This window comes from Nicotiana attenuata, chromosome 7, assembly GCF_001879085.1.
Source record: "Nicotiana attenuata strain UT chromosome 7, NIATTr2, whole genome shotgun sequence".
Classification (NCBI taxonomy): Eukaryota; Viridiplantae; Streptophyta; class Magnoliopsida; order Solanales; family Solanaceae; genus Nicotiana; species Nicotiana attenuata.
Window position 1 is genome coordinate 88873741 of NC_031995.1, and position 26545 is coordinate 88900285.

General features: G+C 36.3%; 2 protein-coding genes across 3 annotated transcripts; one reads left to right on the forward strand and one right to left on the reverse strand.

Moving 5' to 3' along the window:
* Nucleotides 442–4479, reverse strand: LOC109229446 (beta-amylase 1, chloroplastic-like). Its single transcript, XM_019394884.1, has 4 exons — nt 3807–4479; nt 1683–1893; nt 1473–1583; nt 442–1371 (listed from the first exon to the last, which is right to left on the reverse strand). Exons 1-4 carry the CDS (start codon nt 4373–4375, stop codon nt 565–567), a joined length of 1698 nt encoding a protein of 565 aa, XP_019250429.1. The 5' UTR covers nt 4376–4479; the 3' UTR covers nt 442–564.
* On the forward strand, nt 12041–24830 carry LOC109229447. 2 transcript variants are annotated; one of them, XM_019394886.1, is made up of 16 exons: nt 12041–12416; nt 14543–14695; nt 14793–14909; nt 15218–15302; nt 15382–15490; nt 15696–15763; nt 15848–15973; nt 16048–16099; nt 16169–16976; nt 17691–17894; nt 18029–18089; nt 19129–19242; nt 21944–22057; nt 22161–22247; nt 23151–23205; nt 24273–24830. In XM_019394886.1, exons 1-15 carry the CDS (start codon nt 12313–12315, stop codon nt 23175–23177), a joined length of 2229 nt encoding a protein of 742 aa, XP_019250431.1. In that variant the 5' UTR covers nt 12041–12312; the 3' UTR covers nt 23178–23205; nt 24273–24830. The 2 variants fall into 2 exon arrangements, with proteins under 2 accessions (XP_019250431.1, XP_019250430.1); XM_019394885.1 differs by having other exon boundaries at nt 16048–16976.

Sequence of the window (26545 nt, forward strand, 5' to 3'; positions counted from 1 at the left end):
AAGAAAGGGAAAGATGCGAGAAAAAAGCAAGGTAACGATGCAATCACACCAATCGGAGGTTACATAATGTAGCACATTTTGTCGTTTTATGTAACGACAGATTTATCGATACGATTCAATAAAAATTTAAGTAACAATGCAAAACAAACATTATATTTAAAATAACAATACAATACAATACAAGCCGTAGGGCTTTGATAGATGGGAAAAGAATCATAATTTTACTTGTTTTTTATTGTTCAAGAGAAAGTCGATATTCTGGATATCAAAAACATACCATGTGAGTGGAGGATTGGCCTGGCAAAACCTAGGTACTTTCCTCTATGCTAGCATTGGATCCTGAAATTTAGTATTAAAAAAAAAGAAGAAGAGCAAAGGCTCTTAATCAAGAGAAGTTTGCACTTCTCTCACGATTGATTCTGCTTTTATTTGAGAAAGAAATAAAGGAGAGTACGTACAATATTATTCAGGAATATCTTCAAAATATGATATCCCAATCTTTCAAGATTGCACTATAATACATTTCATACATATACAAGCAGCAGAAGTATACAGCTGAGATGCTCAGTGCATGAGGGCAACTGCAGTTTCTTGCACTAGAGGCTGAGTAACATGCACAGAATGCTCAGCCTCCCGCTCCACTTGTTCCCGACAATGGTGCACATCTATTCCGTCGTTCATTTTCTTCACAAATGCGATAAACCTTCTCCAGTTGTCGGGATGGAAAAGTTCTGGATTCATCCTCAGATAAGTAAATGCACACATTTGTCTATCATCGGATTGGCTGTCGATATTCAATGAGGATGCTTGGAGGATCTGCTCATGTGCAAAATCATCGTATCGTGGTAAAGCATTCTCGCCAGCTAGAGGAACTTGAGCTTCCCGAGTTGCTAATGCTACCTGCCTAACCAACTTCTCAGGTGCACATTGTGCATCCTGTGGCTGCTCATGATCTCGCATCTCAATGCATGTGAAGTTGAAAATAGCATCGTGTCGGGCAAGCATTTGAGCAATTGGAAGGTAACCATCTCGGAAACGGGTGTTGTAGTACCCTGCTGTGAGTTCAGGGGCGTGGGACCGGGTTCCATAGTGCCAATGAATGCCTGCAACCTTAACTGATATCTTGATGCCCTTGTTCTCGAATATAGCCTTGGTGGACTGCAATATTCTCTCACCATGGTCCAAAAGCATTTGAGAATACCATGTGAGGAAGAACTCACCATACGGACAATCCCAACCACCACTTTCTTTCTTGAAAAAGGTTGTATCTTCTGGCCAGTTGTTATACTCGCCTGCATCCGTCGGACCAGTGTACCCCCACTCAGGCTTGCCAGCTTCTTCTGCTGCAGTCTTTAAGCTGCTGAGCATATACTGCAAAACATAAGATTTGTGAGAACAATTCATCAACGATAAGGCAAAAAAAAATTAAGGAATACAGAACGAAAGGAGAACAAAAGAAGGTTGATGTATACCTTGTCATAACACTGAAAAGCTCCAATACCGGGAAATTTCCATATTCCATCTTTTTCAGGGTAGGATGGATAACGTAGCTCTCCAGCTGGACCCATGCCAACTTGAATTTCCTAGAGTACAAAAGGCGGTTAAGAAAAGCTTGAGCTTCCACACACTTGGATAAGCAATTTCATTCAGCAGGCTTAAGGTTAAAAAATGTGAAAACTTACCACAATAGTGTCCCCTAGCAGATTCTCAAATCTATCTCTAAATGCTCTCATGAAGTCGGAGTAGCATTCAACAGGAGTCCTCCCTTTAAGGACAGGAAGAGTATCACAACCCAGCGAGATATATTCATGATTCCTCCTTCCCCATTGATCCGTATATGCAAGGTCAGGATCCTTGTCAATCTCTTCAACGACCCACCCTGGAAGAGGGATCCTAGAATATAAAAACTGACTATTAAGTAGACAAGAAACCAATAATAGATGATCACTAAATAGGTGGAGATATTGCATTCTCCGGTCATATCTTAGAAGTTAATCAACAATAAAGTGGTTAACAATGTGACCACGACTTCTTTGTGGATCTACATGTTCAGAAGAGCTCTTTATACACATACACTCGGCAAGACAGGATTACAACAAGCAGTTTCAAACAACTACTAATATTAGCAGTCATCAAATCACTGATCAACATACTCTTCCAACTCAAACGCTTCATCACATTCAATATTTCTATACACTGCAAATAACTCTGCCGTGTTGATAATCAAAATATCAATGACTTTTGATGACTTCATGTTTTCCGAGAGACCAAGTTAACCAAATTCAGCCTGCTGATACATGTTTATCAGAAAAGCTTTGTTCAGACTCTTTTTTCAAAAAAGCACAGATCTTGACGAAGCAACATAGAAACCAATTCGTACTTAGCTTGCTTATTCCATCCTTGTAACATAATGTAACTACCCCTTTAATTCTAAAGCAAATTAGACCTTAACCTATGAATGCAACAGAAACTTTTATTACATGTTTCCTGGAATGTTTAATTAAACACAAAAAATAATAATGTCCTCTTTACCGATACCCTACCAAGCCCCCATCAGGACCTAAAGGAGTTGCTAAATGTTGTCAGTACCTAGTATCCAAAGGAGTGCACCAACTAAAATTTATCCGCAGTTCTAAGATAATGAGGATACTCGAACAATTCTAGGCTTTTAACCCCCATTTACGTTTAAGGACAAGATTGACATGTTTAAGTTTAAATTGTATGATTATGCAACTTTTTGCTTGTCTTCCCCTGTTCCCCTATTCCCCTTCCTCAGATCCTATAAATTAGCTATCGAAAAGTACTCCTACATAAAAAGTACTAATATCTTTACATTATAAACTATATACTACACTATTAAATGCTTAATAATAGTTATTAGTTACTACTCCCTCCATTTCATATTAAATGAGGTACTTTCCTTTTTAAATTGTTTCAAAATAAATGACACATTTCTAAATTTGGAAATAATTCAACTTTAAACTCCTCATTTTACCCATTTTACCCTTAATGAGAAGCTTTTATAACCACACAACAGTCATGGCTACAAAGTTTTACCCCTTAAGCTTTAAAGACCACAAATTTCAAAAGTCTTTCTTTTTTTCCTTAAACTCTGTGCCGAGTCAAGAAAAGTAAATTAGCTTCTTTAACTAATAGCCCGTTTGGCCAAGCTTTTAAAATCAGCTTATTTTGAGAAGTGTTTTTCTCAAAAGTACTTTTAAAAAAAGTACTTTTGGTGAGAAGTAGTTTGTGTTTGGCTAATTAATCAGAAAAGCACTTTTGAGCAGTAATTAGTGTTTGGCCAAGCTTTTGAAAACTGCTTCTAAGTGTATTTTTCTCAAAAGTGCTTCTCAGAAAAGTGCTTTTGGAGAGAAAGCTAATTTTTTCTGCTTCTCCAAAATTGCTTCTGCTTCTCCTCAAAAGCATTTTTTTTCCTTCCAAAAGCTTGGCCAAACACCTTAATTTTTGGCCAAAAATGCCTTTGGCAAAAAAAAAAAAAAAAAAAAAATATTTTTGGCCCAAAAAAAAGCTTGGCCAAATAGACTATAATTCCAGCTTGAATCCTACATAAAGTAATGTAAGTTGAAAACAGCTTCAAACTATGGTATCTTCAAGAGAAGATTACTAAAGAACTAACAACTCGAATTATCTTCAAGAGATTACTAAAGAAATAACAATTTGAAAGAATTTAGGTTATATACACTAATAGTGTATAAATCTTTTTATACTATCATGAATTTTAACTTGTAACAGCAGGTATAAAACTTAAAACTCATTCAAAATAGTATAGTTATTATGCTACTCACGAGCAAGAGTCACCGACGTTTCCGCCACACTGATGAAACGACATCACAGCCTGAACTTTAAGCCCTTGGTTTTTCGCCATTTCCAAAAGCTCCGTATAACCGCCCCAATTGTACTCTCCCGGCGCGTCCCGCTCCACCAATCCCCACCACACGTCCATCATTATCCCTTCCACTCCAGCACTCTTCAACGCCTGTAAACTCGCCTTCATTGTTTTCTTACGATTCACCGTATTATCCGTTTTCACACTGTCCAACGGCATCATCACATATACCGGCACTCCTTTCCCCAATTTGTGCTCCTTCTTCACCTCCGCCGTCTCCGTTAAACCAGCACGCACCTCCGTTAGCGCGTGACACGTCACCGGACTCAAAGGTGGTGATGTTAGCACTTTATCTGCTTCAGTTCCTGAATTTTGCATCGATACTAGGAGATTTGTAACTGAAGCTCTCCGTAATGCTGATGTAGTAACTGTTGTTTTTGCCGGAGCTTCGCCGGAAACACATTCAGTTTCCGATGATATTGCCGTTCCTGATAATGCTCCGATTTGATGCGGCAAACTCATTGCCATAAGTAAAATGTGACAAACTGAAAGAATATAAGAGCAAATATTGAGTCTTTTGATTTTTTTTTTTTTTCTGTGTTTTACAGTTTGAGTTCGGAGATACAAGAACAAGGAAGGTGGAATATTTATAGTGATAAAGAAGTACAGATAATGTAAGATTTAGTCAACATAATTATCTTAAATTGGGTTTTGCCACGTGTAATTTAGAAACGTGAGAATAAAATTTACATGGGCGAAAATCATTTACCCTCCCCAACTTTGTGTTAAAAATCAAACTCCCCCCTCAACTTTGAACAATAATCATTCTACTCCCTTTATCCTACACAATACCTTTTTTGTCCTCGAGTTTTCAATTTCCTCCTCAATTCAATACTTTTTTATTATATAATATTTTTTTATGGTATTAGCTATAACTTAAACTATTTAATACCTATTATAAAGTAATTAGAGTTCATTAAAATTATAAGTAGAATAAGTAATTGGAGTCAATTAAAATCACCTTATCTTTATGATTGTTATTTTAATGTAAGGCATATTAAATATATATTTAAGCTATATTTTCTTAGCGAAGGAGCTAGAAATTCATATAAGAGGATTGAAAAATACCCTAGTTTTTTTTAATTTCGGATTGAACTTGTGAGCTAAGATAACTTGGGGTGTTTTTCAATCCTCTATATGAAAAACTCGGATTGAACTTGTGAGCTAAGAAATTAATGAACTCTATTCTCTTAGCTCACAAATTTTAATTTCTTAGCTCATAAGTTCAATTTGAGTTCTTCATATAAGAGGATTGAAAAACATCCCAAGTTATCTTAGCTCACAAGTTCAATCCGAAATAAAAAAAAATTGGGGTGTTTTTCAATCCTCTTATATGAATTTCTAGTTCCGTCGCTAAGAAAATATAACTTAAATATATATTTAATATGCATTACATTAAAATAACAATCATAAAGATAAGGTAATTTTAATTAACTCTGATTACTTATTCTACTTATAATTTTTATAAACTCTAATTATAATTTATAATAGATATTACATAATTTAAGTTATAGCTAAACCATAAAAAAAATATCATATAATAAAAAAGTATTGAATTGAGGAGGAAATTAAAAATTCAAGGGCAAAAAAGGTATTGTGTAGGATAAAGGGGGGAGAATGATTATCGTTCAAAGTTGAGGGGGGAGTTTGATTTTTAACACAAAGTTGGGGAGGGTAAATGATTTTCACCCAAGAATTTAGCTAGCGTTTGGCCATAGATCCCAAATTTATTTTGAAAAATCTGATTTGGGTGAAGTTTGGTTTGAAGATGAAAATGTGTTTGGACATACGTTTTCAAAACATATTTTCCAACTTTATTTTGGAAAAACATGTATATAATTCCCAAGTTTTGGGATTTTGGCCCAAATCAGCTCAATAGCTGATTTTGGGATTTGAAATTTGGGATTTAGGATTTGGCCAAAATATGAGCAAAATTTATGGCCAAACACGAGTTTTGAAAATAAATCCCAAATTTATTTTGGGAAAACTCATGGCCAAACGAGGCCTTAGTTATTAACATTTGAAGTCCTCTGAAAATTAATAACGTAAAAGGAACAACATGTTAAGAACTGAGAGCAAAATAGAACAATATAGTAATAGAGACAAGATTTATAGCAGGAGAATGTAGAATTTATCTTATTCAAGTGTGTTTCTTGTGTGTTCTTCCATAGGAAAAGAATATCCTATTTATACTATACAAGATACACCCAAAACTCACTAGATACATCCTAGGAATTAATAGGTACATCTATCCAAGTAGTACATTGTATATAATGTATGGATGGATTAAATGAACATCCATATACATTCACTTTATTTATAACACTCCCCCTTGGATGTTCATTTGAAAGATAATGTGCCTCGTTAAAACCTTACTAGGAAAACCCAGTGGGAAAAAGCCTAGTGAAGGAAAAAGAGTACACATATCTTGTAATACGCATTGAGTGCTGCCTCATTAAAAACCTTACCAGGAAAACCCACTTGGGACAAAACCTTGGTTAAGGAAAAAAGAGTACAGCGCATATTATACTCCCCCTGATGAAAGCTTTAGTTGATATCTCGGAGACGACACATTTCAATCTTATGTCTCAGCTTCTCAAATGTTGTGTTGGCAATGCCTTAGTGAATAAATCTGCTAGATTGTGACTTGAACGGATTTGTTAACATCTATCTCACCATTTTTCTGAAGATCGTGTGTGAAAGAACATCTATCTCACCATTTTGCTGAAGATCGTGTGTGAAAAAGAACTTTGGTGAAATGTGCTTTGTTTTGTCTCTTTTGATATATCCTCCTTTAAGTTGAGCTATGCAAGCAGCATTGTCTTCATACAATATCGTTGGAATCTTCGTTTTTAAAGAAAGACCACACAATTGTTGAATATGTTGAGTCGCTGATCTCAACCATACACATTCTCGACTAGCTTCATGAATAGCTATTATCTCTGCATGATTGGAAGATATAGCAGCTAAAGTTTGTTTTGTTCAACGCCATGAAATAGATGTAGCCCCACAAGTAAATAGATAGCCCGTTTGAGATCGAGCTTTATGTGGGCCAGACAAATAACCTGCATCTGCATAACCAATTATCTGTGAATCGGATTCATAAGAATAAAATAATCCCATATCAATAGTCCCTCGGAGGTATCTAAAAATATGCTTAACACCATTCCAGTGTCTTATTGTTAGAAAGGAACTGAATCTTGCTAATAAACTTACTGCAAAAGTTATATCTGGTCGAGTATTATTTGCAAGATACATTAGTGCCCCAATTGCAATAAGATATGGAGTTTCATCACCAAGAAGCTCTCCATCATTTTCATGAGGTCGGAATGGATCTTTATTTATATCAAGTGATCTCACAACCATCGGGGTACTCAATGAATGTGCTTTATTCATATAAAAACGCTTTAGGATCTTTTCGGTATAAGATGATTGATGGACAAAAATTCCATCTTTCATATGCTCAATTTGTATACCAAGACAAAATTTTGTCTTTCCAAGATCTTTCATTTCAAACTCTTTGTTCAAACAGACTACTGCTTTTGGAAGTTACCCGGGAGTTCCAATGATATTTAGATCATCAACATACACAGCGATTATAATAAATTTAGATCCAGGCCTTCTTATAAATACACAAGGACAAATTGGATCATTCTTATACCCTTCTTTCAACAAGTACTCACTCAGGTGATTATACCACATTCGCCCTTATTGTTTCAATCCATATAAGAATTTTTTAAGCTTTATTTAACAAGTTTCCCGAAAATATTTATTTGTTTCAGGAACTTTGAGCCCTTTAGGGATTTTCATATTAATTTCGTTATCTAGTGTGCTATAAAAATAGGCTATGAAAACATCCACTAGACGCATATCAAGTTTTTCGTGGACTGCCAAATTTATGAGATACCTGAAAGTGATTGCATCCACCACAGGAGAATATGTCTCCATATAATCAATGCCAGGTCTTTGCGAAAATCTTTGTGCCACAAGTCGTGCTTTATATCTAACGACTTCATTTTTATCATTTCGTTTTCGCACAAAAACCCATTTGTATCCCACTAGTTTTATTCATTCTGGTGTTCGGACTATACGTCCGAATACTTCACGTTTTTATAGTGACACTAATTCTGCCTGGATAGCGTCTTTCCATTTTTACCAATTATTTCTCTGTCTACATTCATCGACAGATCTTGGTTCAAGATCCTCATCTTGTTGCATTATTTCAACAACAACACTATAAGCAAAAATGTTGTCGACAATAATATTATTTCGGTTCCACCTTTTTGCCGTAGAGACATAACATATTGCGATCTCTTCATTCTTATTATTTTTAGGTACCTGGGCCTCCTCTGAGGTCGTATCATTTGTTATGTCACAAGGCTCTCTTTGAGCAATTGTCTCCATATTATAATCTCCTAGATCATTTGCTCCTTTTCGCTTTCGAGGATTTTTATCTTTGGAACCAATTGGTCTACCACGTTTCAAGCGTGTCTTAGACTCATTTGTATTTATAGATTGTCCAACCGGGACATCAATTCGAATATGAGCATTAGCAGCTGGAATATGTGATTTAGTCACCCTTGGTAGGTTAGTGAATGCACCTGGCAGTTGATTTGCAATATTTTGCAAATAAATTATCTTTTGGACCTCATGTTCACATTGCTTTGTTCGAGGATCTAAATGAGATAGTGATAATGCATTCCAATCTATCTCCTTTTGCAGCTGCTTATTTTCTCCCCATATTATTAGGTATACTGATTCATCAAAATGGCAATCAGCAAATCTTGTCGTCAATAAATCTCCAGTCATAGGTTCCAAATATTTTATAATAGAAGGAGATTCATACCCAACATATATCCCCAATCTTCTTTGGGGTCCCGTCTTTGTGCGTTGTGGTGGAGCAATTGAAACATATACTGCACATCCAAATATTCTAAGATGGGAAATATTTGGCTCCTGATCAAAGCCGATTGTATTGGGGAGACTTTATGATAACTTGTGGGTCTGATCCGCACAAGAGCTGTTGCATGCAAAATAGCATGGCCCCATGCCGAAATGGGAAGTTTTATTCTCATAAGCATTGGTCTAGCAATTAGTTGAAGGCGTTTGATCAATGATTCCACTAGACCATTTTGAGTATGAACATGAGCAACTGGATGCTCAATTGTTATCCCAGTTGATATGCAATAATCATTAAAGGCCTGAGACGTAAATTCACTAGCATTATCATGACGAGGTATCTTAATTGCATAATCTGGAAACTGTGCTCTTAATCTTAGTAATGAGCTAGTAACCTCGCAAAGGCCAAATTGCGGGTTGATAACAAGCACATATGTGACCATCTTGTAGATGCATCTATCAAAATCATATAATATCTGAATGGTCCACATGGAGGGTGTATGGGCCCACATATATCACCCTGTATACGTTCCAAAAATGCAGGAGATTCAACTCCAATTTTAATCACTGATGGTCTAATAATCAGTTTGCCTTGAGAACATGCAACACAAGAGAATTCTTTAGTTTGAAGAATCTTCTGGTTCTTCAATGAATGACCATGTGAATTCTCAATTATTTTGCGCATCATATTATAACCGGGATGGCCCAACCGGTCATGCCAAATAATAAAATCATTAGTAAACTCCTTGTTTACTATGGCATGTGATTCGACTACACTAATATTAGTGTAGTATAATCCGGAGGAAAATGCGGGAAGCTTTTCAAGCACATACTTCTTTTCCGATTTTATTATAGTAATATAAATGTATTTAACCTTTCCTTCATTGGTGGTCTCAATATGATAGCCATTTTGGCGAATATCTTTGAAACTCAACAAGTTTCTTTGAGACCTACTACAATATAATGCATCATTAACAGCCAATATAGTTCCTCCTGGTAGTAAGATAGTAGCTCTTTCAGAGCCCTCAATTAATTTTGTACTACCAGATATTGTAATTATATTGGCTTCTTTCATAATTAAATAAGAGAAATATCTCTTATCTTTTAATATGGTGTGCGTCGTAGCACTATCCAGAAGACATATTTCTTCTTTATTATTCATTCGGTCAACTGAAGACTGAGAAGTTTTCATATTCTTCAAGAAAAAAAAAAATACATCATAAGTAATATTGAAAATTTTAAGAACAAAAGAAACCATACTTAGGAAATTAAATATAGCCAACATAAAATATTTTTTTTTCAAAAATATGAACTTCATAAAAATTATTCTTTTAATTTTTCCCCGTAATAAGTCTTCAGTTATGAAGCTCAAAGAATTCTCCAACTTCTAAATGAGTATCTGCAAGGCCTTCAAAAATATAATCTTTATCGGCAATGTTTGCTTCAACTTTATCATGATTATTCATAGGGCCCGCCTCAACATCATTTTGAAAGGTCAAGTGAGCCTTAACCTTTTCTTTTGTTTCCCTTTGATAGAGGCTTGATAAAGTTTGACAAAATATTCAGGCGTACGTCAAATTCGTGCCCACATTCGCTTCTGGGAATGGAGCTGATGCGGTAGTGTGTCATTTTCACACTGCCATTATTATATCATCAATATGGGCCATTGGGACCTGAACTCAATGTCTTACCTATGTGAGACGTGTTACGCCATAATATGATGGGACTTGAACCCAACATCTTATTATCATGGTGCACCAGGATATGAACCCGGTGTCTTACCCTCATGGTGCAGTGGGGCTTGAACCCACTGTCTTACGCTCATATAATATTTATCACAAATTATCTCATTCTCTTTAGAGAATGAAATATAATTATAGATCGCCACAAATTCAAGTTTTTATAAATTTAATATAGTATAAAACTATCTTACTAAATAGTAGAATTAATCTACATGATAAAAAAAAATGTAACAAGTAGTATGCCTTAAATATTCTGAATATAAATATATACATGTCATGAAAGGCATATTAACAGTAGTGAATCATTCAAATAACAAAGAGATATTATAGTCATTCCATGCAAATTCACCAATTACTTTCAACACACTGATTCATATGTACTATAACTAGTTGTCCCGTTCGATTTGCTATATATACCCGATTGAAGTAAATTTTTCAGTTGATTAGAATAATCGTGCTGATAACGTGTTAAGAAATGAAAGCAAAATAGAACAATATAGTAATAGAGACAAGATTTATAGCAGGAGAATGTAGAAGTTATCTTATTCAAGTGTGTTTCTTGTGTGTTCTTCCATAGGCAAAGAATGTCCTATTTATACTATACAAGATACACCCAAAACTCACTAGATACATCCTAGGAATTAATAGGTACATCTATCCAAGTAGTACATTGTATAGAATGTATGGATGGATTAAATGAACATCCATATACATTCACTTTATTTATAACACAACATATATAATCTGTGAATTTCATATTTATCTACCGTGACGTGAAAAGATTTTCACTTTTTATATTTAAATAATAATTGCTTGACTTTAACATTTGTACTTACGCTTAATATAAATGCTCTTACAAATTTATATTAGACAGTCCAATAATTTTATACACCAAATGCTAAAACAAGTAATATAAATGTATCAATGAATTCACAAAAGCTCATGCAGTAAAAACTCACTCAAATTGATATCTAAACAATATTAAAATATACGTCTAATAAATTTACAATATTATATAATATGTCGGGTCTTTCTTAAAAGTCTAGGTTCAAAATTTAACTTGTTCTTATTATTTTAATGACGTTTTTATCTTGTTAATATTGAGTAAATATTGTAAGACAAACTTGAAGACGAGGACGTATGATATAGCTTTAGAGAAATTAGATTTCAATTTTTAGAGCTAATTAAATTCTTCGCCTTAATAATCATTTTTTAATTCCTGACTCACGTGTAATGCTGATAAAGAGCGTTCCTCTTTGAGGAGTTTTACATCGCAATTTTAAATTAATTGGGACTTCAATACAAATATCAAACATGGAGGGTAAAACAAAATACTAACGAATATCCATTTACTAAATTCCTTTTTTCATATATTTTTTCTTTTCCATATAAGTTTTTTCCCAATTAGATTTTTTATTTTTATTTTTTAAGTTAGATAGTGACTTCACGCGCCTTCGAGGATTTTTATCAGCAAATATATTACTGTCCGACGCCGGAAAAATCCAAATCCGAAGCGCCTAAATATTACAGCCCTTCCCCTGTTAACGTCTTCTTCTTCCTCTTCTCATTTCTCCAATTTTTCTCTTCCCATTTTGCCCTTCTGCAAGATCTCAACATCCTCACCGTCCTTTTCTCTTTTCCCGGGAAATTCATCAAAATTCGAGGACATTTTCAAAATTTGAAGTCGAACCTCTATTTTCTTCTATATACCAATCTGAATTTTCCGATAAAATTTGTTTAAGTTCACTGAAATGCGGTGAAATCATGAGATCGTCTGTCTTGCCGGAGAATTCAAGCAGTGCGCCGTCAACTTCGCGGAATTCACCTCCTTCTGCGACGGCGCCTCGAAACTCCAATTGTAAACACAGGTCTATCTCTAAAACCCTAATTTTTATCTCAATTTTGCATCTTTAGTTACTTACTTATTCACAGATCTGAAAATTTTGGTTTTTCTTCATTAACTATCTCTAATGCCTGGAATTGAACTAAGATTTGATGATTGATCTGAAGCGGCAGATGACGGCATGATGTCTAAGTGTGTGCTTTTCGATGATTGCGATGTTTTCATCTTGTAGTTTCAACAACAATGATAACAACAGAAACAACTACTATACCTCAATTCAATACTAGTAGTTTCTATCTCCATCTCGAAGAGTCTTAATCCAACATTCAATAATTTAGGTTCTCTAATACTGGTAAACCAACTACCAACAACGACCCAGTAAAATCCCACAAGTGGGGTCTGGGGAGGGTATTGTGTAGGCACACCTTACCTTTACCCGAGGGGATGAAAAGAGACAATATATCAGTACCATCAACAAAAACCATACAAATAATAACATTACAAGAACTAGTAAGTAGATGGAAAGCAAAAATAATAACCAGTAAACGAAAGAGTAGTGAACATAACATTGACCATTAGCAGTCTAAGAGTTAGAAATATGCTCAACTACCTCCTAACCTACAACCTTAATGCTCGACCTCCACAGTTTCCTATCGAGTGGGGGTCTAATACCGGTAATTCTCTATATTTTTTGCTGATATACAAATATGTAACTCTTAGTGAACGGTGGACCTAAAGAAGCTTACCAGCGTAACCAAGTCTTAATCTTTATTGCACCCAAGGGTGTGCTCAACGAAGATGGAGGAGAAGTATGAGGTCTCAGGTTCAAATTCTTGCGGAGGATAAAAACACTAGGTGATAAGTTTTTATCTGCCTAAGGCTTGGTAACTCTCAGGTTCAAATTCTTGCAGAGGATAAAAACTTGGTGATAAGTTTTCGTCTGCTTAATACTTGGTGGAAAGAGTTACCAAGAAAGTGCCGGATTGAATAGTCGAGGTGTGCACAAGCTGGCTTGGACACCACCACCACCACCACCATACTCAGTAATATCCCACACTGTGGGGTCTGGATAGGGTAGTGTATACGCAGACCTTACCCCTACCTTGTGAGGATAGAGAGGCTGTTTCCAATAGACCCTCGGTTCAGGAAAAGCTGGCTCGGACACCATCTTCATAAAAAAAGAAGTCTTAACTCTTTATCTTGTACTTTTAGATATTGTTTCAAATGGTGCTATGGACTTGGATTTTGCAATTCTAACATTCTATAGGTAATTTATAGTTCATTTCCTTGTCCCAAATGAAAGTAATGATTATAGTTATAAGCTACCTCATTGACCTATTTGCATTATTCAATTAAAAAAAAATTTATAAATACGTTCGTATCGCCAGAAAAACCAACGTAAAACTTCGTTAGAGACTTTGTGGTAGAAAGTAACATGTGACCGAGAGTTTGAGGAAAATTTTGGGAAAACGTCAATGACAATCAGAATTTGACCTCCTCCGCATGTGAATTAAAGCTCGTAATTCATCTTTGTTACCTTTTCTCTATGTGGATTGACAAAAATTTAACAATCCTTACATCATAATTTAAAGTTTGAAGGGTGTAATAGTTGTAATGTTGCTATTAATGGGTGCAGTTAGATTCCTGAGCTTTTAGCTAACCATAAGAATGAATACACACACACTCTTGTATCTTCTTGCACCTTGACTAATTCATCGAATACCTGCTACCTTTCAGTAGCATAGGTACCGTGTAAATCTTTCTACCAAGGCTTAGGTAGCTAGGAATAATTTACCTAGTGCCACCTCTATTAGGATTCACACCTTGATTCCAAGGCTCTTACACAAGAGCTTTGAATGCTAGGTCACCCGTTGGGGGCGAGTATTTATATGCTTATGTCTGGTCACTTCAATTTTGCATGAAGGTTTCTGTAGTAGGAATGTACAATAATACTTAAGATATGGTTTGAATATTAGAATCTTAGGGTTAAATAATTAAACATTCAGCCAAGTAATTTCTGAGCATATGCAATGAGGGAGGTATCTTCTCGGACCAAACGTGCTTCCAGAAAATTTTGTGAGCATACTCAATGAGGGTGCTATCTGATTTTATTTTGGTTGCTGATATGGTTTATTTTTCTACCTGCTACAGTAATGTCTTTCAGCTGTTAACAAGAAGGGAGGTATCTCCTCGAACTAAACGCGCTTCCAGAAAATTTTGGGGTGAGAACACTAAATGTACTACTGACTCCTGTGGATTAAAACGCGAAGTGGCAAGTGATGCTAGACGGGGACTAATATCATGGTAACTTCATAATCTCTAAGCTCCCTTTTTTTCCCTGTAATGTTTGATAGAATCTTGTCACTTTTTTTTCTCCGTCAGTCTCATTTAAATATTGCAGGGTAGAGGCAGAGTCACTGCAACATTTATCGGCGAAGTATTGTCCACTGTTGCCTCCTCCAAGGTCTACCATTGCAGCAGCATTCAGTCCTGATGAGAGGACACTTGCTTCTACGCAGTAAGTCTCTCTTAGATTACATAGACATGTACAATATGTGATATGTTATGCACTTATGCTAGTTTCTATCCATCTGTTTAATATAATCGTAGTTATTATCTTAATTGTCTAGCTCTCTGCATCTTGCAAACTTACCTATTAACTAACCATATTTGGATATATGCTAAATTGTAGTTTAGCTATTTGTGAATTCTCCCTCCTTATAGATAAGACAGACAACAATTTTACTTGTTTCCGGTTGGATTAAACTTAGAATTTTGCTACTTTGGTAAGTTTACAAACATATAATTTCTTTTCTGTGGTGGCAGTGGAGATCACACAGTGAAAATAATTGACTGCCAAACTGGGAAGTGCTTAAAGGTTTTGAGTGGACACCGCAGGACACCTTGGGTGGTAAGGCTGTCTTTCTTTGCTGAATGTTTTGGCATAACACCTTTGTTCCTTGATCTTACATTCTGGTTCACATCTGTAGGTTCGTTTCCATCCATTGTACCCTGAAATACTGGCAAGTGGAAGTTTGGACCACGAAGTTCGGTTGTGGGATGCAAAAACTGCCGAGTGTATAGGATCGCGAGATTTTTGTAATACTCTGTAATATCTCAGTAGTTAAAAAAAAACTGTGTGCACAGAGGGGATCCAGGATTTGAAGTATATGGGTTCCTAGAAAGATCTCAAGTTAATATACAATAGTAACTGGGTTCACATACAGATAGTTATAGATCAGCCTCTGTGTGCATTTTACTCTTTTCTTTTTATTATAACTGGTGAAATATTCATCTCCTACAGATCGTCCCATCGCATCCATAGCGTTCCATGCCCAAGGGGAAGTTCTAGCCGTTGCTTCAGGCCACAAGGTAAAGATTCTGGCCTGAGAACATTCTCTTGAGTGATATATTCCAAGCTCTGGTAATGGGTGCTGATTTTGCAATCGATGACAGCTTTATATATGGCATTACAACAGAAGAGGAGAGGCTTCTTCACCAGCAATTGTACTGAAGACACGGCGTTCTCTTCGTGCTGTCCATTTCCACCCACATGCTGCCCCATTTCTTTTGACAGCTGAGGTATTACTCTGTGTTTGGTGACTTGAAGTGTGAATTTTGGTTGTTTTAGCTGCCATTAACCCTTTATTTTGTAGGTCAACGATCTGGATTCATCAGATTCTTCAATGACACATGCTACTTCTCCGGGTAACTTGCAGTACCCTCCCCCTACTGTGTATTTGACTGATGCTCATTCCACTTATCAATCTGCTTCAGCAAATGAACTGCCTATCATGTCTCTACCTTTCCTGATCTGGCCGTCAATTGCAAGAGGTGATCCCAGAATGCCTGTGCAGCAAACTGATATAGATATGGGAACCGACAATGTACAGCACAGAACAGATACTTCATCATCTGTCCGCCTTCTCACATATTCAACTCCGTCCGGCCAGTATGAACTTTTATTGTCCCCTGTTGAGCAAAGTGCATCTCCTGCACAAGAAGCTCATACTGGTTCTTCTGTTGGGGAAAACGAGAACATAGGTACTCAACCTTTAGTTGATCCTATGGAGACTGATGTGCAGCCAGAAGAAAGAAACAATCAGTTTTTCCCTTTTAGTGACCCAGCATACTGGGAATTGCCTTTTTTGCAAGGATGGTTGATTGGCCAAAGCCAAGCTGCCCAGCAAGCAACTCATCCAGACCTTAGTGGTACTACCACTAATCCATCAACTTATGGTGAACTGGAAAATCCTTCTGCTGTTCCCTTGGTAATTTCAAGCAATAATCATCCAAGGTCCGGAAGATCTGGTTCTCGGCAGCGTTCTTCACGCTCTAGAGCGATTCCTGTTGCTGGAGCTGGTGCTGGTGCTGCTTCGCTTAACGTTATGCATGATGAGAGTGATTCTCAAACTTCTATTGGTCGCATCCAGTCGGAGATAGCTACTTCGCTGGCTGCAGCAGCGGCTGCTGAATTGCCTTGCACTGTGAAACTCAGAATATGGCCTCATGATGTTAAGGTTCCATGTGCACCCCTTCATGCTGAAAGATGTCGCTTAACAATACCACATGCTGTACTTTGCAGGTGGGGATGATATCTACTGTTTCAAATCTTTGGCTTGGAAGCTTGATATGGATAAGCATTTACAGACACTGAGCTATTAAGCTGTCATGATGATCTAGCTTGGACAATATTTCTATTAGAGTAGTTGATGGTTAGCCTCTTAGCCCCTAAGTTGCTCCGACATGGCAGTTTAGGTGCCGCGCCCGTGTCGACATGACACTAGTATGTGTGTGGGTACGGGATCCGTGCCGGATTTGGTCAAACAATTTTGGGAACTTTGACCATCACGGATGGAAAATTCGAAATGAGATACAATTTGATTCCCGAAATCAAAACCAAAACTAGGGTAAACTTAAAGAAAATAGCATACCTTATCTAGGAAATCAATCCTTACTATTAAAAAAAAACATACTTTACAAGCTATATGTAAGTATCCCAAAAAATTTATCATAATTTAGAGATATATTTTTATTTTTATTTTTATTTTCAGCTAGATCCCCGCTCCTGTATCGATAGTAGGATCCGTATTCCCGAGTCTTAGAATTTACATCTCGAAGGATCCGGCCTCTAGATCTGCACCCGTGTCGGACACCAGCACCTATGTCTGAGCAACTTAGCTTAGCCGTATACTTCAGAAAAATTCCTGCCTTTGAGAGTTCCTAATTTGTATGTCAGAACTCAGATATGGTTTTAGATGAACTTTTCTGAATGCTTACTGTGAGGTATTATTTTCAGTGAAATGGGAGCCCATTTTTCACCATGTGGGAGATTTTTAGCAGCTTGTGTTGCATGTATTCTGCCAAACGTGGATGCTGATCCTGGTTTTCATGGCCATCTTCATCATGATACTATGGCAGCTGGAACTTCTCCAACCAGACATCCAGTTGCTGCCCACCAGGTTATGTATGAGCTACGGATATATTCCCTGGAGGAGGCAACGTAAATACCCAATCACAGTAGCTTCTATTTTTCTTTTATTCCCTTTTCTTTCCTTTTTGTCTATTTTATCCACATTCTCTATTTCGGTTCCTGCTATGGTTGTTGGTTACTTGATACTCTTTCTCCTTGTGTAGGTTTGGTTCAGTGCTTGCATCTCGAGCAATTAGAGCTGCTCATTGTTTAACTTCAATTCAGGTAAATGCTTTGTTTGTGTCATTTACATACATGGCTTTGTAAGATCAAACTTGTTTTCTGGTAGAGAAGGAACATTCTTTATGATATTAAACTCTGGATCTTTTTCTTTCTCTTTGCCTTTTTTTGACTAAGGAAATAAAACTCTAGATCTAATAGTTTTGATCATTTTGTTTTAGAACTTGTAGGAACTGGAAAAATATTAGATCTATTTGGAAGAGAAAAGTAGAGGAAGGGGTTCTGTTCTCTTCTGTTTCGATTAGTGAATGAAAATCTAAAATGAGATTGAGCATGTGATTATGATAAGATCTGTTAATCTATAGATGGCACAGGATGCTGATCTCTCGTTGAGAACCGACATCTGCTTTTTATGTGAAAGTTGCCTTACCTAGTGGTAGATTGACTCTTTCTTGTCTTCCATAGTTTGGAATGTCACAGTATTTTACTGTGTAGCCGGTCCTCCTTTCCTGACAAAAAGTTATATGCAAATTACAAGCCTTTCTATGAAATGTATCTATTTTTTATGTGGTACCAGAAGTGAGAAGGGAGAAAGAAGGGAGAAAAAGTGGACAATGATAGAGAGAATTAGGAGACAGGAGAGGTTAATTCATAAAGTGTTGTTCATCAGGTCAAGTCTTTATTGAGTTTCATCATTCATGACATTGTTATATTGTAGATTTCTTTACATCTACGGATACTATTCTGACTTGTATAATCGAGCTTGCATAGCACTTTACATATACCCATCAATAGAATAGAAGTTCTGATCCATATTACTTCATGCCAGTACCTGGCGAAATATTACAATAGTAGTTAACAAACAATATGCAAAAATTGAATTTGGCATGACTTCAAGATGGATCTCACAAGTTGTTTAATTCTTCTTTTTGTGAAATTAGTCAATCATTGACACATAACTTCTCCAAAAGAAAAAAAGGGGTCAATCATTAACACATAATAATTAACTTTGTATTTTTTGGACTGCTCTGTTGCTTACTGATCTGAGACATTGATTGGGGCTCCACATCCATTGTAATTGCAGTTTTCTCCAGCTTCAGAGCATCTGTTACTTGCTTATGGGCGTCGCCATAGTTCACTACTTAAAAGTGTTGTTATTGATGGAGACACAACTATACCCATTTACACGATTCTTGAGGTGAGAACCATCTTATGTCGGGCTTAAAAAATTATTATAGTACTACTCTCATTGGTCTTTATAGCTACATTATGTAAACACTTATTGATACTTGTCTTAGTTTATGTTGCACATTTTCTTTTTGGGCATCTAAATATGTTTGATCTACTTATCATAATATTTTTAATAACCTGTAGAAATTTCAAGAAATTCAAGTTCCTTGATATAGTGTTTTCTCTATGAAACAAATATTTTACCAAGTCTTTTCTTATATTTGAAACAGAAGGAACATGTTCCGCAAGAAAATCCCACATGAATATTCTACCCTAACGGACAATAAAGAATCCATGCATGAGAATTAAATGATTTGAAAATTGTGTTGAGAAGTAATCTTTATGGAACTTCTGAAGCATCTATTTGTGTTAGGTCGCAGTCCTGTAAATGTAAATGCTCAAGATATCATCTTTTGCCTCCTTATGTAGAAATCATTGAAAACACAGAATATAGTTAAGTTTAATGGAACCAATAGATTTCTGTATTTGATCTACTAGCCTTATATAATGAAAAATGGGTTGGAGTCGGTACATAATAGTTAAATCAACTGTTAAACTATGCTACTTTTTTTTTGAGAAGGTAACAATTTGTATATTAATATAAAGACTTCACTGAAATTGTGAAGTCACCCATAATTACAGTGTGAGTGTCCATACAAAACTAAACAAAAAAAGACACTGTTCACCCTTGTTGTTCTTACAATGAATCTAGGGCATCTAAGATGGATTCATGATCCTCCAAAAGTTTTCTTTTACACCAAAAATAAAAAAGAGCTACACATTTCATCTTTATCTTTTGGATGTTGTTGAACTTTTCTTCAAAGCATCTTTGGTTTCTCTCTTCTCATATTGTCCACCATATACAAGCTGGGACAATTCTCCATTTCTCTCTGTCTCTTGAAAGTGCTCCCTCTCTATTCCAGCTAGCTAGAATATCAAGGATTCCTCCCGGCATTGCCCATGGGATTCCCCTTAGACTAATGAAAATCCTCCATATCTGAATAGTGAATTTGCAATGCAAAAAAAGATGGTTGATTGTCTCTGCTTGTTCCCCACATAGGTAACACCTAGAGCACAATTGGAATCCTCTTTTTGTTAGGTTGTCTTGTGTTAGGACTGCATCTTTTGCCAATAACCATGTGAAGCAAGTGACCTTGTATGGAATTTTGACTTCCCATATCATCTTCCACGGCCAACATCTGATTTGATTGTTAGAAAGGTTGTATTCTTTGTACGCACTCGTAACTGAGAACTTTCCCTGCCCATTCCCTTGCCACATGATAAGATCTTGGTTTGCATTGATTCCAGAGAACTGTTCCAAGACCCTGTAGAACTCAATGAGTCTGTCAATCTCCCAATCGTTTAACATTCTCCTGAAGGTGAAGTTCCATCCCTGGGCTGTCCAAACCTCTGCTAAAACTGCTTGTTGTTGGTGATTCAGTTCATGAATGTCAGGGAAGAGACCCTTCAAGGTTCCTTGTCCTAGCCAGTTATCATTCCACAAAGATACTTTACTTCCACTTACTACTTTGAACTTTGATCCCATTTCATGGCAATATACTAGAATGTTTGGTGCACTTGTGTAATTACAATGTTGACAAGGGTTGAACTTACCCATTGGGTTGGGCATGCTTGTTGCAGGTCTTTAGATTCATGTTAAAATGGATGATAACATGAAGCAGGAAACACATGTAGCTTGTGTCTTGTGCTTTGCATGTCTTAATCCTTTGAGGCCTTGGTTGTGGGCCTGCTATATCAGCCAGGGAACTTGAGGTTGTTCAACAGCATTAACTGGCTGTATAAGGGAATTGAGCCTTGTTGCTCAAACTAGTAAAAGTCTGAACTTTATACTAACCTTTTGTTGCATGACCTCTCTGTCTGGTCTAGTGGGATGTGATTGGAAGGATAGGAAGTAGATGGGCATTGATGTATGATGAGTGAATGTACTAAAGCAGGATGAGGTAGACCTAAAACTACTTGGAGGAAAGTCGTATCTCGAGACTTAGAATTTCTCTAAATTAATACGGATTTGATTACGAACATAACATAATGGAAGCAACTGATCGATTAATGTGATATCAACTACTTGGAATTAGTGCTGAGTTGTTTTTAAACTTAACCTAGCAGGGATTGTCTTAGACTAGTTAGAGACTTGTGTGTCTGTGTAGAGATAAGTGTGAGATCTAGAGAACGTCTAATTGCTTTAAAAGATAAACTATTTAGTAATGGTATAAAATATGTCCACTTAATAGATTAACGTATTGATCTAATGTACCCCAACAAGTTCCGCGTTGATGCTAGTTGATTGATTGACTAACCCCTCTCAAAGTAATCGTGAACAACTTAATTAATGCAAATCAGCCCTTCTTCCTTGCTTATGAGTAAGCATTTTTTGTAATTTAATTAGACATCTGCTTCAAAGAGCTAAGTCGAATACAACTACGTCATGCAAGTAAAATAAGCCCTTAAAGGTCAAAGCTGAGAAGTGAAGAAAAACCCTAGAAGTTGAAGGAACCCAGTGGCACTTTAGTTAAATTGGGGCAACTTAGTATTAAATCGATCTCTTGAAATTGGATGCCTGTGTGTTGGCAGCTTTAGGAGAGGTTTTCCCCTTCTATTTTTGCATATTCTGCTTTTTCTAGTTTTCAACTTGTACTTTTCCAAATCAGGTCTATAGAGTTTCTGATATGGAACTTGTGAGAGTTCTCCCCAGTGCGGAGGATGAGGTTAATGTCGCTTGCTTCCATCCTTCGATTGGTGGTGGCCTTGTCTATGGAACCAAGGTAAACAATGACTTGTTATGAGCTTTTATGTTTCTTGGTTCTAAAGATAAATCTATTCTCGTCTCTAAATTCTCATCATGATTTATTTTCCTAAATTTTGCAGGAAGGGAAGTTGAGGATTCTCCAATATGACAATTCAAATGGTTTGGGTCGCACAATATCCTGTTCTCCTGTTGAAAACATTGTCGAGGTATTATAAGACCCAAGTTGAATTTGTAATTACATTTTTCGAGTCTTATTGGTCACGACTTTAGTAGGAGTAGAGGTTTTTTAAACCAGCAATTGACTTTTTAGACGGTGATTGTCATTTGATAGATCAAATTTTGTTTTTGATTGCCTAGGATAAGTTAAATTGCTAATTTACTAATAAAAAGGCATAGTATGGTTATTCTCCTAGAAATTCTTGTAAGGGTCTAGTTCTTTTTGAGAATGCAAATAGCCTTGTTCAGTTTAGCTCCAAAATTCCAGTAACTGTTTTCTTCTGAAGAAGTACGAGTATTTAGCTTGCCAATTTCTATTCCAGTATGTCTCTCTATTGCCTCAAACCTTTATGGAAGATGTGTTTGTGATCAATCACTGGCCATATTAATTAAACTTATTCTTATGCTTTATTAAACTGAAAATCATAGTTTCCTACTGAAGACTGCTTGTTAAATATTCATCCACGGTCATCTTTCTGGTTGATTGGGACCACTGAGTGACTGATAGGAAAGAGACATTTGTAGGTGAGAACACTGTTAGGAGAAAAGAAAAGACTTTAAGTAAAACATACATTTATACAGCCAATAAAGTTAAGTCAAGTAAACAAAAGAGAGAACAAAGAAAACAGAAAGAAATGAAACTGAAGAGTACAGAACTAACTTTGGATTCATTGGGTGGGGGGAAAAACAAAATCCATTTTTATGCATGCCCCCTCGTCGGTGGTCCTCAAGCAATAGAGGTTCTAGTGACTCCATATGACCACCTTTCCTCCGTATGCCTTGAGAAAATAAGCCAATGCCATGATGCGGTACAATGAAATTGAAGTGAATATTGTTAGTCTGGGATAACTTATATCTATTACTCACATTGGTATCTTGTAAATTTAATGCAGGTCCCAACATATGCTTTAGAAGGCTAGTAACTTTGATGATAGGAAAAGGTGATAGGTATATTTCATTTGTCAACAGTTCTTGTCTCCTAAAATTTGTTTGTGGTGTATGTTGAGATATGGACACTTGTGATTGGAAATATTCAATAGACTTTTTAAGAGTACTGTCAGATGGTGCTTTTGCCGTGTTCTTTCGTGGTGCCTTTTGGGGGGGGGGGGGGACAAGTAGTGCATGAAGACGAGTCTATTGATGATGAAAGTCAGATAAAATGGCATTGAGGCTATGAACTTGGAGAAAACCAGTTCGAGTATAATGCTGTCCCGGCGTACTGCAGTATTTTAATTTGTATTTCAATGTAAATAGTAATCTTGTTGTAAATTAAAATATCTTTAAGAACTTATTCCTCGCTGAGGATACAAGGAACATAATTTGTCCCCAACAAGGGATATTTAAGGACTGAACTAGATTTTCCTAGTGGAACATTTGTTAAATGACGTGTATATTAGCAACTTCAGTATGACATAATAGACAGCTCCTTGGTTAGCTTCATGAAGCTGTGGCAAATGGGTGAAAGGGAAATCGGCCTCGTGTCTTATCAGGGCTCTTTATCCGTCTGTCTTTGTTTTGATTTTTCTTCGGGATAATGAGAACTCCGTATTTCATATGCTTTGTGTTCTCTTTGGTAAAACATCTTCAGTTTTGGTGAAGATTGTGAGCTGGATTGCCTGTGAATATCAAGCAAACAAGCAAGTATACTTTTCCCAGAGTATCACTAGTAGGTCATACTAATGCTTTGAATCACTTCACAGTGTTGGATTTTAATGATCATCTCTGCCAAATTTTGAAGTATTCAATAGCTCTTACTTTGCGTGTGGTTAAAGTGCATAGATAGGAGTCATCATTTCACGTTGTTAAGTTAATTGAAATGCCACAAATATGCATCTCGATTCTGTATTTATTACACTTATTCCAGGCTGTTAATTGTATTTGTTCAAATTGCATCATCAAGATGGTGTCTTGCGCTTTAGTGTCTTTTTGTTTTCTTCCAATTTTGAAGTTCTTTAGAGTTTCCCAGCTTATTGTTGGTACTTTAAAAGATTATGCTGATGAATATTACTACTCAGGGTCTCATAACAAGATACTAGTCCGGGCCACGGCTAGCGGCTGCAAAGTTGAGTGCTTTTTCTGGTGATGATGAAACCTTCACGTTTTAATGCAGTACACAGAATATGAAAGAGGTTTATACTTGAGCTTGTCTGACCTACCCACTACAGATTAAACTTGTGGCACCGTCGGGGACCGGAAGCCGGAAGGCTCATAGAACGTCTCCGCTTGAACTACTATCCGTGTGGCTGCTGGACCCTGGGGTTCTCTGCCTAAGTACTAACCTGACGAAGGACGTGCTGGTGGGGAATCGAGGGAACGTTTCTGCAATTTCCCTGAAGATGACTTCAGATGTACTATAGGAGTTGGATTTTAGATGAATTGAATTTCTTACAAATTAGCAGAAAAAAAGGTAAAGAAAAAAAGGCCGTGACGTACATCTTTGAGTGTTTTTAAGGGTCCTCTATTTTACTCTTGAAGTACAGGGGTAAATTGTACAAGTTTTTACCGTTATACATTGTGTGGGTGTTTAAATGAACGCTTTCTAATATGGTTAATTTTAGTTGCCTTTAAACAGATATTTTGGGTGTTTGAACTGCCGTTTCCAAGTCCGGAATCTTTTTGTTGTATTTTTTGACAAAAGATACGTAAATAGGTGTAAAAAAAAAGGTTACATTTATATATATAACGCGAAAACACACCACGCTATACCTTAACGGTAACTTTTGCCGTTAAGGTATAGCGTGGTGTGTTTTCGCGCTATATATACTGACATTTACTGACACAGGTATAGCGTCCTGTATTTTTACGCTATCTATAGCGTACAAATACAGCGCGCTATATACCTAATTAAATAATCCCCTTCGTCTTCTTCCCGACCTGAACGTTCCCTCCCCCACTTTTTTACTTTTGAAGAATTTTCTGGTCCCCCCTCCCAGCGTCTTCTTTAAAAAAAATAAAATTGTGGGCCCCACCTTCACTCTTTCGGACTCAAATTTTCACACAAAATACTACATCGAGGTATTTCGATTTATTTTATGTCGAAACTTATATAATAATGCATATTTATTAGTTGATTGAATGTGTTTCCATGTCGTTTTGTGTTTTATTTGCGAAACTAGTATGTTATATTTATCCGGACTTAGATATTAGTGTTCTAAAAAATATGTAAAATTGAGAAATAATTTTTTCTGTTAATATCAGGATTTAGATATTACTGTTTCCATGTCGCTTTGTGTTTTATTTTTGTGAAACTAGTATGTTATATGTATTTTTGTGAAGTTATGTGATCAAAATGTATTTGTTGTTTATATTTAGTTTAGATTATTTATTAGCGTAGTAAATTGTAGAACCTTGTAGCGTAGTAAACTGTAGAGTATTTTAGCGTAGAATCCCCGTAGTTTAAGTATTGCTTATATTGGTAGATGAAAATATATAATTTGTACAATTAAATAAAAATTAAGAATTTAAATTATAAAACAAACACATACAAAATTATCAAAATATTGAATTGACACACATAATTATTCATGATAGTTTGGTGCTACTGGGCCTCAAATATCGAGCCTGGAACCCGATAGGTATATGTATACTTTGTACAATTAAATAATTAAAAACTAAGAATTTAAATTATAAAACAAACACACACAAAATTATCAGAATATTGAATTTGACACACATAATTATTCATGATAGTTTGGTGCTACTGGGCCTCAAATATCGAGCCTGAAACCCAATAGGTATATATATACTTTGTACAATTAAATAATTAAAAATTAAGAATTTAAATTATAAAACAAACACACACAAAATTATCAGAATATTGAATTTGACACACATAATTATTCATCATAGTTTGGTGCTACTGGACCTCAAATATCGAGCCTGGAACCCAATAGGTATATATACTTTGTACAATTAAATAATTAACCATACAATTAATGTTGTTTAATTTACAGTTGACGACATGGACGCGCCGCCTATACATCCTGGCCCTTACTCTCGTGAGATATTAGTGCTACAGGGCGATCATAGGTCCGCCCATATATGGGACGGGGAGTTACTGTCCCAGACTCTCCGCGCTAGGAGAGTTGACAACCTGTGGGATTTTTTGAGGCCCAGAGATCTCCACGAGCCTGTAGTCCAGCGCCTACAGGATACAGGATTTTATAGGATTATTGAGATCGGGCGGATGCAGCTCGACTGGGCTTTGATCACGGCGTTGATTGAGCGGTGGCGACCGGAGACGCACACCTTTCACCTACCCATTGGCGAGGCCACCATCACGCTGCAG

Bases quoted from the DNA above. Each gene is read 5' to 3' on its own strand.
- LOC109229447 (XM_019394885.1), top strand. From the start codon at position 12,313: ATGAGATCGTCTGTCTTGCCGGAGAATTCAAGCAGTGCGCCGTCAACT. The intron at 12,417-14,542 runs GTCTATCTCTAA...TACCTGCTACAG, and splicing joins AACTCCAATTGTAAACACAG to TAATGTCTTTCAGCTGTTAA. The intron at 18,090-19,128 runs GTAAATGCTTTG...TTGTAATTGCAG, and splicing joins ATTGTTTAACTTCAATTCAG to TTTTCTCCAGCTTCAGAGCA.
- LOC109229446 (XM_019394884.1), bottom strand. From the start codon at position 4,375: ATGGCAATGAGTTTGCCGCATCAAATCGGAGCATTATCAGGAACGGCA. The intron at 1,894-3,806 runs GTGAGTAGCATA...TTTATATTCTAG, and splicing joins AACGTCGGTGACTCTTGCTC to GATCCCTCTTCCAGGGTGGG. The intron at 1,372-1,472 runs GTATACATCAAC...TATGTTTTGCAG, and splicing joins CTTTTCAGTGTTATGACAAG to TATATGCTCAGCAGCTTAAA.